Source organism: Rhamphochromis longiceps, linkage group LG1, assembly GCF_057381845.1.
Source record: "Rhamphochromis longiceps isolate RC_006_pf linkage group LG1, R_longiceps_female_GT1.1, whole genome shotgun sequence".
Taxonomy (NCBI): Eukaryota; Metazoa; Chordata; class Actinopteri; order Cichliformes; family Cichlidae; genus Rhamphochromis; species Rhamphochromis longiceps.
This window is the reverse complement of record NC_140557.1, coordinates 5,266,669-5,279,658: the sequence shown is the minus strand read 5'-3', so window position 1 is coordinate 5,279,658 and position 12,990 is coordinate 5,266,669. Positions and strand designations below refer to the sequence as shown.

Here is a 12,990-nt window from a genome sequence, read left to right as displayed (position 1 = left end):
AAATATGCAGGCCCTAGCCTGGCGACCCCTATTGGATACAGACACCCTGGTCAGGAGGGAAGTAGTGTTACCACTATGCCATCCAGCTGCTATATATACACATTGTGCCAAAATCAAGTCTTAAAATCATTGTTCAAATTCATAATTGGTCAATTTTAGTGTTTAAAGGATAAAACGATTATTGAAATTGCATGTATAATTCCTTGAAGCTTAAAAGATCACATTTTGAGTTTAATCAAAGAATTTGAAACTAGCACATGGTGAAAATATGCAAACTCCCCAGGACCCTCGTGATGTGAGGCATCAGAGCTCAAAAGGTTACCGGTACTGTTGCATTAATAAATAACTTATGACTGGTTGTTTTTGGCTGCCAGCAGTTACTTGCTCTGTGGTGAGCCTTTCATGGTTTTTGCTGTTTAGGAAACAAGACCCATCACTTAAAGTTATTTTGTAATACACTACTTTGTTTTTTATGCATTGCACAAAAGGTCTACAGCTATGAATGTGTCCTGGATTTTTGCGGGTGTGCTGACATGGATACATTTGTTTCATCACCTGACATCTCACTAACAGAATATTGGCACATTCTGTTCAAGTACCCCTCTGCCCCATGCTTCTAACAGGAATGCTCTAATTACACATGTGCTTTTTACACACTCACATCAAGTGCCAAGGGGCCAATATAACTGAGAGAAGTGATTAGGAACATGACAGCAACAACTTGATGATACTATTATTTGTAGCATCCTGTGATGACTTTTTGTCATCTTTTTTGCCTCAGTGTAAACACAATTAGTCCCTCTTTGGTATCGGAACAATGATATGTCGATCATGGGTATGCGCAGTTGTATACGAAGAGCCAAAAATACTGCAAGATCACGTGACGACGTCTCCTCCTGAGCAGCAGCCGGTTGTTTACTGGGTGATGAGGACGCACTGCTGGCCAGCTGTCAAAATCATTAGACAGGAGGAAAACCAGCACAGGTACCACTGGGAAGCACGGCTCTGAACCCGTCGTCACTTAGCGGGCATAGTTTATGTTAAATGTGTTCGTGTTCGGAAGTTTTAGCACTATCTGAATTTAGACAGAGAAACGGGAGAAAGGGGGAGTCCGTTTGCTACAAGCTAGCCGCAAAGAGGCGAGACGGTACAGGAGGTAAGAAGCTCCGCATTCAAAATTAAAGCCAAAATTACAATTAGCCAATTAAATTCGTGAGAAATTAAAGCTGTGTCGCTTGATAAAAGATGGGGAATTTCTGCTGTTAGGGAAAAACAAAACAAAGAAAAAAGCAACTTCATGGTTTTTCTCAAAGAAATCAAAGCTATGATATGCAGTGAGTCGGCTCAAACAATAAGCTAACAGGCTAATATAATTTGGATAGTCTCATGTTCTAACTGTTTTTAACATTAAGGTAAACTAGACCAATTTTTTCCATTTTATTAATTGTTACACTTTTTTGTTCGTTTACTATATATCATTATTCACCGCGCACGCATTTTCGTTTTTGAATTGAGGTAAATGCTTAGTAACGAAGAACCTGATGAACGTGGATTTGACTGATAAAATTGACAACAAAATGTAGCAAGGTTGCCTTGAAAAATAAAGAGAGAATGTGCGAGAAAATAGAGAAAGCCCTTTTCTACCAGAGATTCACTAGATGGTTGTAACTTTATTTTGAAAGTCTTAAGCGGAAGTAAGGTTATTGTTTTAGGAAGAAAACACCGGCTGCTGCTGTTTTGCGTTGACAGATGTTTTATTTTGACTTTGAGGTAGGCAGGGGACTGGCAAGAGAGCTATTAGATCATATCCGTATATAGGTTAATTCTCTAGCCTTAAAAACAACATTTTACAGATTTAATTTAAGAAGAAAAAAAATTCACATCATTATTTATTAGATTTCCAACAAATGTATTTCACAAAGGAGGGAATAACGTGTCATTGAACGTGCTGCTTTTGCTCAGCACAACAGTACCGCGTTTTAGAAACCAAAAAACCAAAATTAAAGATTGTTACGGTGGTCCACTCTAATAATTATATAAAACAATAGACATATTGTGACTACAGCAAACAAAAAAACAAACAAACCCTAAAAGCCCTGCTTGCTTTTGTTACTAGGGACTGTCTGTTATCGTGTTTACCTGCCTGTAGCTCCTCCTGCACTGCTGAACACACATCTTGAATGGAATGCAAGGACAGATAAAACCTTTTTTTGTTGTAATTGCAGAACATGCTGGCATGCTTACATACTTGTTGAGACCAGTAGAATACATGATGTGTACAGATAGATTTCAGTATGATTCATTTCACCTACTAATTCCTGGTCATTTTTCTTCTATAAAAACTACCCTCCTTGCCATCACGTCTTTGTTGCGCAATGTACAACTGTAAGGCAAAATATAAGAAAGCTTGGAAGCAATTTTGAAATAGTTCTCATGGGAATATTTCTTGATTCTTTTACAAAACAGATCTTCAAAAGCAGGATTCGGCTAACTATTGGTTATGGTTTTTTGGGTCTGTTAATCAAAAGAATATGAAGTGAATGAGGATGCAACTACTTGGTTCATGAACACAATTTTCCTCTGAAATGCAGCGATTTTCCTTAACAATAAACATTTTTGTTACCAACCTTATTTTTTAGCCACCGTTTCCAATGTGGAAAACAAAACAATATGTTTATTTTGTTTTTATGTTATACATTGTCTTTGCCTTACATAATTCATCTGTATTTGTTTTTTTTATTTTTATTGTTTTCTCATGTTTTTAACTAATTGTGAAGCACTTTGGTCAACTCTGTTGCTTTTAAATGTGCTATAGAAATAAATTAGATGTGATTTGATTTGAATGCTACCGATTTTAAACCAGCTTTGGGGTTGCAGTTACTGAAGCTTGATGTACAGTACTGATTATCTAATGGATAAAAATAACATGGATATGGATTCAGTTCAGTCAAACAATCTAACAGTTGGATATATTGTGCTTGGAAAAATCTTCTGTATATACAGTAGTCAAGTGTTTCTTAACATTGGACAGTTGACCTACTACGCAGTGTACTTTGTTGTTATTTTTATATTTTAGCCTTCTTTTGAAACCACAGGGAGAAAGTCAGTTGAAATCCAGAATATCACCATTGCATGAAAAGATCTCCAAGGGATGCCTGTTTAGTTTTAACTCTCTTTGAATGCTGAATCCTTCTTGTGTTGTGTAATCTTCAGGATCGTTAGCAGAGTTGCATGATACCTGTTGCATTTCGCACATATGGAGATTCACACCACCGTCACCCTTTGCTTTAATGAGGCACAGGCAGCTTAACGCAGCCATGAAGGCAGCTCTATCTCCTCTGTTGTTGAGTGATGAGTCAACAGCTGTGACCTTGTTTGACTCATTGATTGTTAAATTATCATGAGGTAAACAGGTGGTGTGCTGGCCAGGTTGTGCGTGAGGAACAGATGCCTAATGATTGAAGTGAAGCATGTACCTCGCATGCACACAGGCACAAGCAGCTGCCCATTAATGATGATTAATGCAGAATATAATAAGAGTTAATAAGCAGCTCATCATATCAAGTTGTGGTCATGTAATTGAGCTGTAAATTGCACATTCCACACTGACAACACAGAAAGCCACTGATATTCTAAACTGCTTCTCCCATATTCAGACTACTTTTGCAGCCTTATAATTTCTAATTTGGTTTTTATTTTTAAATAATTATTTCCCTTTTAACAGAAGTTAAAGGCTGAACAACCTTCAGCATCCTCCATGCACAATGAAAAAGGTCCATGTCATAGCCTTATAAATTATGTTTCTCCACTTGACTATCTCTGGCAATAAGTGATACCCTGAAAATCAATCACTGGACATTTCTCTGACTGCTGAGAATTTATTTTGGGTATGGACATTGAGGCTGTGGACAGCTACAGGTACCTTGGTGTTCATCTGAACAACAGACTGGACTGGACTCATAACTCAGACGCCCTCTACAGGAAAGGGCAGAGCAGGCTGTACCTGCTGCGGAGACTCAGGTCGTTTGGGGTGGAGGGCCCACTCCTGAAGACCTTCTATGACTCTGTGGTGGCTTCTGCTATCTTTTATGGTGTGGTCTGCTGGGGCGGCAGCATCTCTGCTGGGGACAGGAAGAGACTGAACAGGGTGATCCGAAGGGCCAGCTCTGTTCTAGGATGCCCTCTGGAACCAGTGGAGGTGGTGAGTGACAGGAGAACGGCGGCTAAGCTGTCATCCCTGTTGGACAACATCTCCCACCCCATGCAGCAGACTGTGACAGCACTGAGCAGCTCCTTCAGTGGGAGACTGCGGCACCCACGGTGTGGGACGGAGAGATTTCGCAGGTCTTTCCTCCCCACTGCTGTCAGACTCTACAACAAAGACTTTAATTGAACAAACACACACATCCACACATGTGCAATAAGACTAAGTGCAATAATCTTTTCTGGCATCGTTGTATTTTTACTCAGTTGTATATAGTATTCGTATTCTATTTTTATCTTATTGTATATTTTTATTCTATTTTATTCTACTGTATATAGTATATTATTTTATTCTATTCTGTACAGCTGTGTACTGTATTTATTCTTATTGTATTCTAATTTTTGCGTCATAACTTTTGCACTGTCCACTTCCTGCTGTGACAAAACAAATTTCCCACGTGTGGGACTAATAAAGGTTATCTTATCTTATCTTATCTTATCTTATCTTATCTTATCTTATCTTATCTTATCTTATCTTATCTTATCTTATCTTATCTTATCTTATCTTATCTTATCTTATCTTATCTTATCTTATCTTATCTTATCTTATCTTATTTACTCTCTACTTTACCAATAAGAATTTTCTTCTTCTGGTTCTGTTGGACAGGTTGTTTCAGAGGTTCTCAGAAATTGACAAGGGACTGTAGCACACACAGCCGGTCTTCAGTTCTTGCTGGTTTTGCCCTGTTGCAGCGGCACCATGGCCAACCGTGAAGAGTCCAAGAAGATGAATGGCAATTCTGGTGACTCTTCTACCTTTTTGGAAACACCCAAAGTGAGCATGCAGCTTAAAAAAGAGATCTCATTGCTTAATGGAGTCAGTCTGATCGTAGGAAACATGATAGGCTCTGGGATCTTCGTGTCCCCGAAGGGTGTCCTCATTTACAGTGCCTCTTACGGACTCTCACTAGTCATCTGGGCGATTGGAGGTCTGTTCTCAGTAATTGGGGCCCTTTGTTATGCTGAGCTGGGCACCACAATCACCAAATCAGGAGCCTCTTATGCATACATACTGGAGTCATTTGGTGGTTTTATTGCATTTATTCGTTTGTGGACATCTCTGTTGATTATTGAGCCCACGAGCCAGGCAGTCATAGCCATCACATTTGCAAACTACCTGGTGCAGCCGCTCTTTCCAACATGTGAGCCACCGTATGCGGCATCCAGGCTCATTGCTGCAGCATGTGTTTGTAAGTACTTTAGTTCTGTTTATATCCAACTTCTGTCTGCTCATATCTATCTAGCCTTTTCTGCAGTAGTAAGTGTTCCTCTCTTTCCAGGCCTGCTGACATTCATCAACTCTGCGTATGTAAAGTGGGGCACCCGTGTTCAGGACATTTTCACCTACGCTAAGGTGGCAGCCCTGATCGTCATTATAGTCACTGGCATCGTCAAGCTATGCCAAGGTGAGTGGTGACGACAGTACTCACCTTTTCATGTAGTTTGGAAATTATGATTAAATAACATCCACAGACAGATGATCCCTTGGCTTTAGTGCTTGTTGGAGGTTTTCTAGGTGTCAGGAAAATTAATTTTGTTTTGGACGCATAATTCATGGAATGTCTATTTGTCAGTTAGGAACTTTTAAATCAGGACTTCAGTCCTGAATTATCAGTGCAGCTGAAGAAAGTTAACAGTGTAGCTGTAAACCCATTCTTGAAATAGTACAGAACTTTCATAAAAATGAATGTATCCTCCAGGTTTTAAAGCAAACCCAATGCAAAAGCAGTCTTGGAACTCATTGGATAGTTCTCTAGTTTACCTGGTCAGGCCAACAACTATTTATGGAGTCTTCAAGTAAAGTCAAGATGTCTTCCTCTTCTCTGTGGTGGTCATCGCCTGCAAATGCACACTATTAAAAAAACAAGTTAAAAAAAAAATCTAAATCATCAGATGGCAGCCACCAGTCTCAAGTCCTTCTTTTGATCAGTACAAAGACTGATTAACTTCATCCACACAAAGTCTACTGTAATGTGTTTGGTGAACAAACCCAAACTATAAACAGAAACGAGAATCCTTCCAGTTCCAAAGAAAAAGTCAATTAATGATAAGGTCTGTATAATCATATTGATATGCATTAATCCTGATTAATGGATTGCTTTAGATTGTTATTATTTCTGAAGGTCAGCAGTGCCTTCAGAAATAATAACACTTCTGCTTAGGAGTAAAGCAGAGATCTTTGCATGAAAGTTTATGACAAATTGACTCTGGATATTGCTTCAGTAAACATTTTCCTAAGGACTTTATGGTCTTAATCGCAAGTTCAATGTCGTAATGAATATGGTATAAAATTTTGAAAATTACAGGTTCATTTAGAATAAAGTGAGTGATAAAGCAGGGGCTACCTCAAGTCAGCTACTAATTACCATACGAATGTGTCCTCAGAATCCTTTTATAACTGCTTGGTGCTACAAACCAAACTGAAATCTCGGGAACCATCAACATACTTCTCGCCAGAACACCTAATGCTGTGTATCTGTGGCATCTTATCACTGTTAATTTGAATGCAATGAGATTTCACAGACTGTTGCTTTGATTGTCATGTTTCCATTTTAGGCTACACAGGCAACTTCGAATCATCCTTTCAGGGATCATCTACCGACCCCGGTGACATTGCATTGGCGCTGTACTCTGCCCTGTTCTCTTACTCTGGCTGGGACACTCTCAACTTTGTAACTGAGGAGATCAAAAGTCCTGAAAAGTACATTTTCTTTTCAGTGTTTTTTTTTTTTTTTTTTAATAATATTATTATTATTTTCCTCAGTAGAAAAGATGTGACAAAAATACTCAGCCTGATCAAATACCCCGTTTTTCCAGGAACCTGCCCATGGCGATTGCCATCTCTATGCCGATTGTCACCATTATTTACATCCTCACTAATGTTGCCTATTATGCTGTTCTGGATGTCAGTGCTATACTGGCCAGTGATGCAGTTGCAGTGGTGAGTAAACAAACTGAAAAGTAGCTAATGAAATGGAAAACTATGCTTGTGTTTGAGTTTAAGTTGTTGAACCAGTTTCTGTTTACTGCTTAGACGTTTGCTGATCACACGCTTGGTGTAATGAGCTGGACCATTCCCATTGCTGTGGCTTTGTCCTGCTATGGAGGCCTCAATGCATCTATTATAGCTGCATCCAGGTAGAACAAACAAATATGCAATGATTTAAGAAGTGCAATAAATATACTGTGGTGATTTCTTTTTTTTAACCATTTATTTTTACGGGTTGATTTATCTTTAAATGGCAGAAATGGTATCCTTTGTGTCCAGGTTGTTCTTTGTGGGATCTCGTGAGGGTCACCTTCCAGATGCTCTGTCCATGATCCATATACAGAGATTCACTCCGATTCCTGCTCTGATCTTCAATGTATGTAAATAGAAATGCAGATTATAGTGGTGGAAGAAACTCCTACTTAATAACAGCTCACTGGGAATCCTGTGATTACTACTCCTTGATTGCATTATTGAAACTCAAGGGTGTCAGTTTCATTTCTTGTGTTGGGAAATAAAAGGATATAATACAAACTGCTATCATAGGCCGTAAACCATAAGGGGCCCTTGGCACACTTGTTCTATTGTACTTGCTCAAACTATGACACAAACTCAGATTCTGGTGTCATTTTCCCCGTCTGCTGTCCAGTGTGTCATGTCACTGATCTACCTGACAGTGGAAGACGTCTTCCAGCTTATCAATTACTACAGCTTTAGCTACTGGTTCTTCATGGGGCTGTCCATCGCTGGCCAGATCTACCTCCGCATGAAGGAGCCAGACAGACCCAGACCTCTTAAGGTATCTCAGGTTTTCCATGTTCAGTTTGAATATAATGCATGTAATGTTAGAATGTGGGTGACTCATTTTAATTATATGTAATTATAGTATTAAAAGTAATGAAACAGATTTAATTTGGTTTTATTTAATGCTTTAGAAAAAAAAAACAGCTTCTACACACACTTTTCTGCTTTGCCAACATTAGGCTGAATGTTTCACTAATAAGTAAAGTTACAGTAACTGGATGGATGTTATGCTGAGGTATGAAGAATGTCACAGTGTAGGTTTACTCATATAAAATCCAAAATAATAATGATGAAGCAAATATTTTCATACTATGTTTTTATTTAGGAGGATCTGTTTTTGAACTCGTGACTCTCTCTGCAGCTCTCATTATTATACCCGGTGGTGTTCTGCCTCTGTACCATTTTCCTGGTGGCAGTTCCTCTCTACAGCGACACCATCAACTCCCTGATCGGCATTGCCATTGCCCTGTCTGGTGTTCCAGTCTACTTCCTGGGTGTCTACCTGCCAGAGTCCAAACGACCACCTGTCATCACTAAGCTGCTGCGTGAGTGCACTACATGGGAAGCAAGAAGGATTTGTCATTTTCACTTAACTTCACCTGAGTCAACTAACCAACATGGTGTTGTCTGTTTTCTGCAGGTTCTCTGACTGACTTCACCCAGTACACCTGCTTCTGTGTGCTGACTGAGATGGACAAAAGTCAATAGACTGTTACACTTTAAAACCCAGGAGTTTGTGCATCCTCACAGCCAACAGATGTGGCCTTCAGCTGTATAAAACAAACAAAGATTTTTGTTCTGGGAAAACATTTCAAGGTGCAGTAGAGAGGTGGTTATGCAGTTTATTTATTATTAATCCTTATTAAGTTTAGCAGGTAATTTTATATACTATATGCCTTTTAAACAGTATATGCCTTTGAGACTTCACTGGTGCTATGAACATGACTGCAGGGACCAGAGCATAATGCAGGTTAATATTCTCTCCTGGGTTCTAACTAAAAGGTGTGAGTGTGTTTAACATTGATCTAAACTATTGGTCTTATTTATTTTCTAATGAAGAAGGGGAGAAAATACTACTACTGCTATTTGAGGACAGTGACTCATCCCTGTAATGTCATTGCCTTTATTTACTCTTGGCCTCATTGCTTGCAGTTTCTTGCTGTTTTTTTTTTTTTTTTCAACCAACATAACATGTTTTCCATGTGTTGAATTCAGTGACTCTTGAGTGTTTCAAGCTGACCAGCTGAGGTGGGTTTAGTGTAACTCACCCTGTTTCACAGTATGAGATGCTGTAAGCCTTTTTTTTTTTTTTTTTTTTTTTAAACCCACTGTTGTTATTTTTGAAACACATAACTAATATGCACTATTTCTTTTTGTTCTTAATCATGTCCACACAGACACTTTGTTCATTCCACATCTTTAGTCCAGTTGTGGAACTTCTGCACATCCTGTCTCCTAAAGTAAACTATGCTCCAGACATCTTGTATCTCAGAATCTTCATTTCATCTCAAAAGAGAAACTTTTAGTTTCAGATTTGTGCCTTGGTCAGATTTGGAGCTTTAGTTTTAGTCCAGTCTGCTAGCTGTTGTTGTATGCACGTAGCTGCTTTATGGCTTTTGAAAATTGTCTGTAAAATTCCATAATTATTATTTTAAATGATCTGTCCTGTCAAAACCTGACTGCAAATGAGAAAAGTTGCAGAAAAAACAGCTAGTCTAGCTGGCTTACAGATATAAACCTGGGACATTCTGAGTAAACATCACAGAGCGATCACTGTTATTGATTTGCTGCACAGCAATGGCCATCATCTTAAGCAAGATGTAGCGAATTGTGGAATTATATGTAGAAATATGTGTGACTTGGCAAGGTAGATGTTTTATAATAGAGGTTGCTTTGTTTTTTTTTACAGGGCGATATGGATAAAAGAAGCTCAATTGATCAGTCTAATTCTGAGTACATCAAATACTGCTGTTTAGTCAAAGCGGTTCCTGTCTCAGAGGTATGATCCTGAGACTGGTTTTATCCCAGGAATATAAAGGGTGTGTCTGTGTATGTGACATCTTTTGCCTGGCTTGAAAAACACCGGGAACATTTCATAAGCAAAGCATTCAGTCTGTTCAGGGTCTTCCATTTTGAAATTAGACTAAATGTTCAGCAGACGTCCTGCTGTTTCATCTGCTCTGTGCAGCTTGAAGTTAGTTTCATTAAGATTGATTAGCATTTTTAGTTAAATTTTCAGTGGGCCTGATCAGCTCCAGCAGCTGCACAGGAGTCCAATCCTGTTGTGCCCTGTTTAGTCTCATAGCTATTTTTGACTCACTGCATTTTAACATTAAACCACATGTTTTCGACTAGCAAATGTAACTAACTAAAAGCAAAAATGAGAAATTGAGTGAAGCAGGACAAAAATTACAGGATGAGCATTAGATATACATTCTTTAGTATTTTAAACCATCTGTTTTTACTTGATTTCTAATCCAGATGTTTATAATTGCACTACAGTATAGTGGCTGTTCATTTGGAGACTTTTCTAAGCAATCAAAATGACTGTCAGGAATTTTCGAACAAGTTATCATAATATATAGTTATTAATCATTATTTTGAATCAACAACATTACATTTATGGCGCAGAACAAAAGCACAAACGGTCATGTTTATTTTCAAAGCTTCCAGGTGTTATCAGGATACTTTTACATGAATTTATGAACTGTCATAAAATGTTATGCATGCTACATGTAGTCTGCTACACGTAGCATTCATAAGATGGGATTTCTTTCTTGGCTTATATTCCGTCTAGTCTCAGCTACACAACATACAGAGTAAAAGGTTATTTTTGGAAAGGGAAGTAGAAAGCTTTCTTAGCAACTGGGGTAATTGATCTAAATTATATTTGTCTCCACTGTCATTGTCATCATCATCATTGATGTCATGTTCACCATGGTAGTCGAGCTATTGGAACATTTGCCTCAGGTGGTGCTGCATGAGCTGTACAATTCTGATCTAATGAACTATGGGTATTGTATTGATTCTGTTCTACTACTGAGCTCATCTTACTGCTGCTTTCCTCCCTTTGGTGAGAACTACAGTGATGTTGTATTGGTGGGTATATTGTTGGCAAACAACTACGTGGTCCAAACCAGCTTCGCTCATGGCCTTGTTTCATACACTTTGCTGCTTACATTTTTATTCAAGTTGTTTATTTATTTTTTAATACATGTTTCTGTGACACAGTGAAAAGCAGTCATGAGCAATTCATTCATTTATTCATTCAAGACTTTTAATGGCAAATAAATACATTTTTTGGCATTAGTGACACTTAAACCAAAACCTTTGACCACAGCTGTTTCACCTGTGTGCAACAAAACCTACCTCAGCTGTTCCAGCTTGTATAAAATTGCAGATCACTTAGATTTGGTATGCTGAAAACGCTGAAGTGACAAGCTGGATTGTGAGACTTTATAAAGATGACACAGTGTACAAGAACATCTACTGGATATGAGATCCAAACTGAAACACAGGTGCAACAGTTGGTATGAGATAAAGAGTCATACTGCTGTACATATAAATAAACTGTTTGCCTCTAAAATGCTGCATAATACACAGTTAACCATGAAGTTTTCTTCATAGTTAACTGTGGGAGTAGTTGGATTATGATTTGAAGCTGAAGTCTTTCCTGTGGCCAGGTACCTGTTCCTCAGGTAGAGTGAAGGGTGCTGCATGATGTCAACAAACAGCACTTCTTGCTTACCAAACCTGAAAGATTTTAACAAAAAACAGCCAAAATGACAAATGGCAGCATAATCTATGATGAGATGAAACAAAAAAAAAAAAAAAAAAAAAAAAAAAAAAAAAGCACTTTTCTTTCACTTTTTGCAGATTGCAGCTGTACTTGAGATCAAATACATTTTATTTATATAGCAGTAAAACACAACAACGGTCATCTCAAAGCACTTTATAGTGTGAGGTTAAGACACCTCGACAATCAGTTGTGCAAACATAGCCAGACCATGCAAAGGTATTTTAATCTGAAAATAAATTTGGTTCACATGTCCAGAAATTGTTAAAAAAAAAAAAAACATAACAAAACAAAGAAACATTTCCAGTTTTTAAATGACAAGAATGTGGTGAGAAAACAGTAATACGATTCTGTTATTAACATCAAGGGTGATACGGCTCACATATTTTGGTACATGAGCTGCATCTCTATTTTCAGCAAGTTAACCACAAGATCACAGTAATGCCACCAAGTTTTTGTATGAACTTGTTCTATTGTTGCTTGCACTTACAATAATTCAGTAATCCTATATTAATATTAATATGTATACTATACTTAAATACCCCAAATGTTCTTCAAATAAGATAAGACAAAAACACTTTATTCCAAAACTTAAGAAAATACCTTGTTACAGCAGCCAGTTTAAGAGAAAGTACAAAAAACTGAAATCCTCAAATCTATGTATTGTATGTACTGTGTATTTAATTGGATGACAGTGTTGAAATATAACATCTAGAAGCAGAACTATATAATGCAAGAAATGCAGTTATAGTATAAGAATACAAAATACAATGCAAACTCCTTGTGTTTGAAGATACTGGCATGTGTCTAATGGAATAGTCATTGCTAGATATTTGCATGGGAGTACTGAAAAGAAACAGATTACCTAAGTGTAAATTTAAAAAAAAAAAAAAAAAAAATCTAAAAACTGTTTCCATAGACTGTATGCACACATACCTTTTTTCTGCCAAGATAAATTATAAGAGCAAAACTGCTGATCATAGATACAGCACAGCCTACATATCGAATAGCAGTGAGTTCCAGGGGCTGGCACACTGATCGAGGCTTCAGGTCCTACAAGTGGACAGTGCAATGAGCAGAAAAAGGTCTTCATACACAAAAAAAATAAAAAAAAAAAATAAAAAAAAGCAACACAACC

At 37.8% G+C, this 12,990-nt stretch overlaps 1 protein-coding gene across 2 annotated transcripts; it reads left to right on the top strand.

Moving 5' to 3' along the window:
• The first annotated feature begins 859 nt into the window (after positions 1–859).
• slc7a6 (solute carrier family 7 member 6) lies at positions 860–11,283 on the top strand. 2 transcript variants are annotated; one of them, XM_085412762.1, is made up of 10 exons: positions 860–984; positions 4,871–5,453; positions 5,544–5,669; positions 6,820–6,964; positions 7,081–7,204; positions 7,298–7,401; positions 7,532–7,628; positions 7,902–8,051; positions 8,418–8,601; positions 8,697–11,283. In XM_085412762.1, exons 2-10 carry the CDS (start codon positions 4,964–4,966, stop codon positions 8,762–8,764), a joined length of 1,488 nt encoding a protein of 495 aa, XP_085268888.1. In that variant the 5' UTR covers positions 860–984; positions 4,871–4,963; the 3' UTR covers positions 8,765–11,283. The 2 variants fall into 2 exon arrangements, with proteins under 2 accessions (XP_085268888.1, XP_085268809.1); XM_085412683.1 differs by having other exon boundaries at positions 904–1,156.
• Positions 11,284–12,990: the final 1,707 nt, after the last annotated feature.

Excerpts from the sequence above, each read along its gene's own strand:
- slc7a6 (XM_085412762.1), top strand. The coding sequence starts at position 4,964 with ATGGCCAACCGTGAAGAGTCCAAGAAGATGAATGGCAATTCTGGTGAC. Across the intron at positions 5,670-6,819 it reads CATCGTCAAGCTATGCCAAG|GCTACACAGGCAACTTCGAA; the intron begins GTGAGTGGTGAC and ends TTTCCATTTTAG. Across the intron at positions 8,052-8,417 it reads ACAGACCCAGACCTCTTAAG|CTCTCATTATTATACCCGGT; the intron begins GTATCTCAGGTT and ends CTCTCTCTGCAG.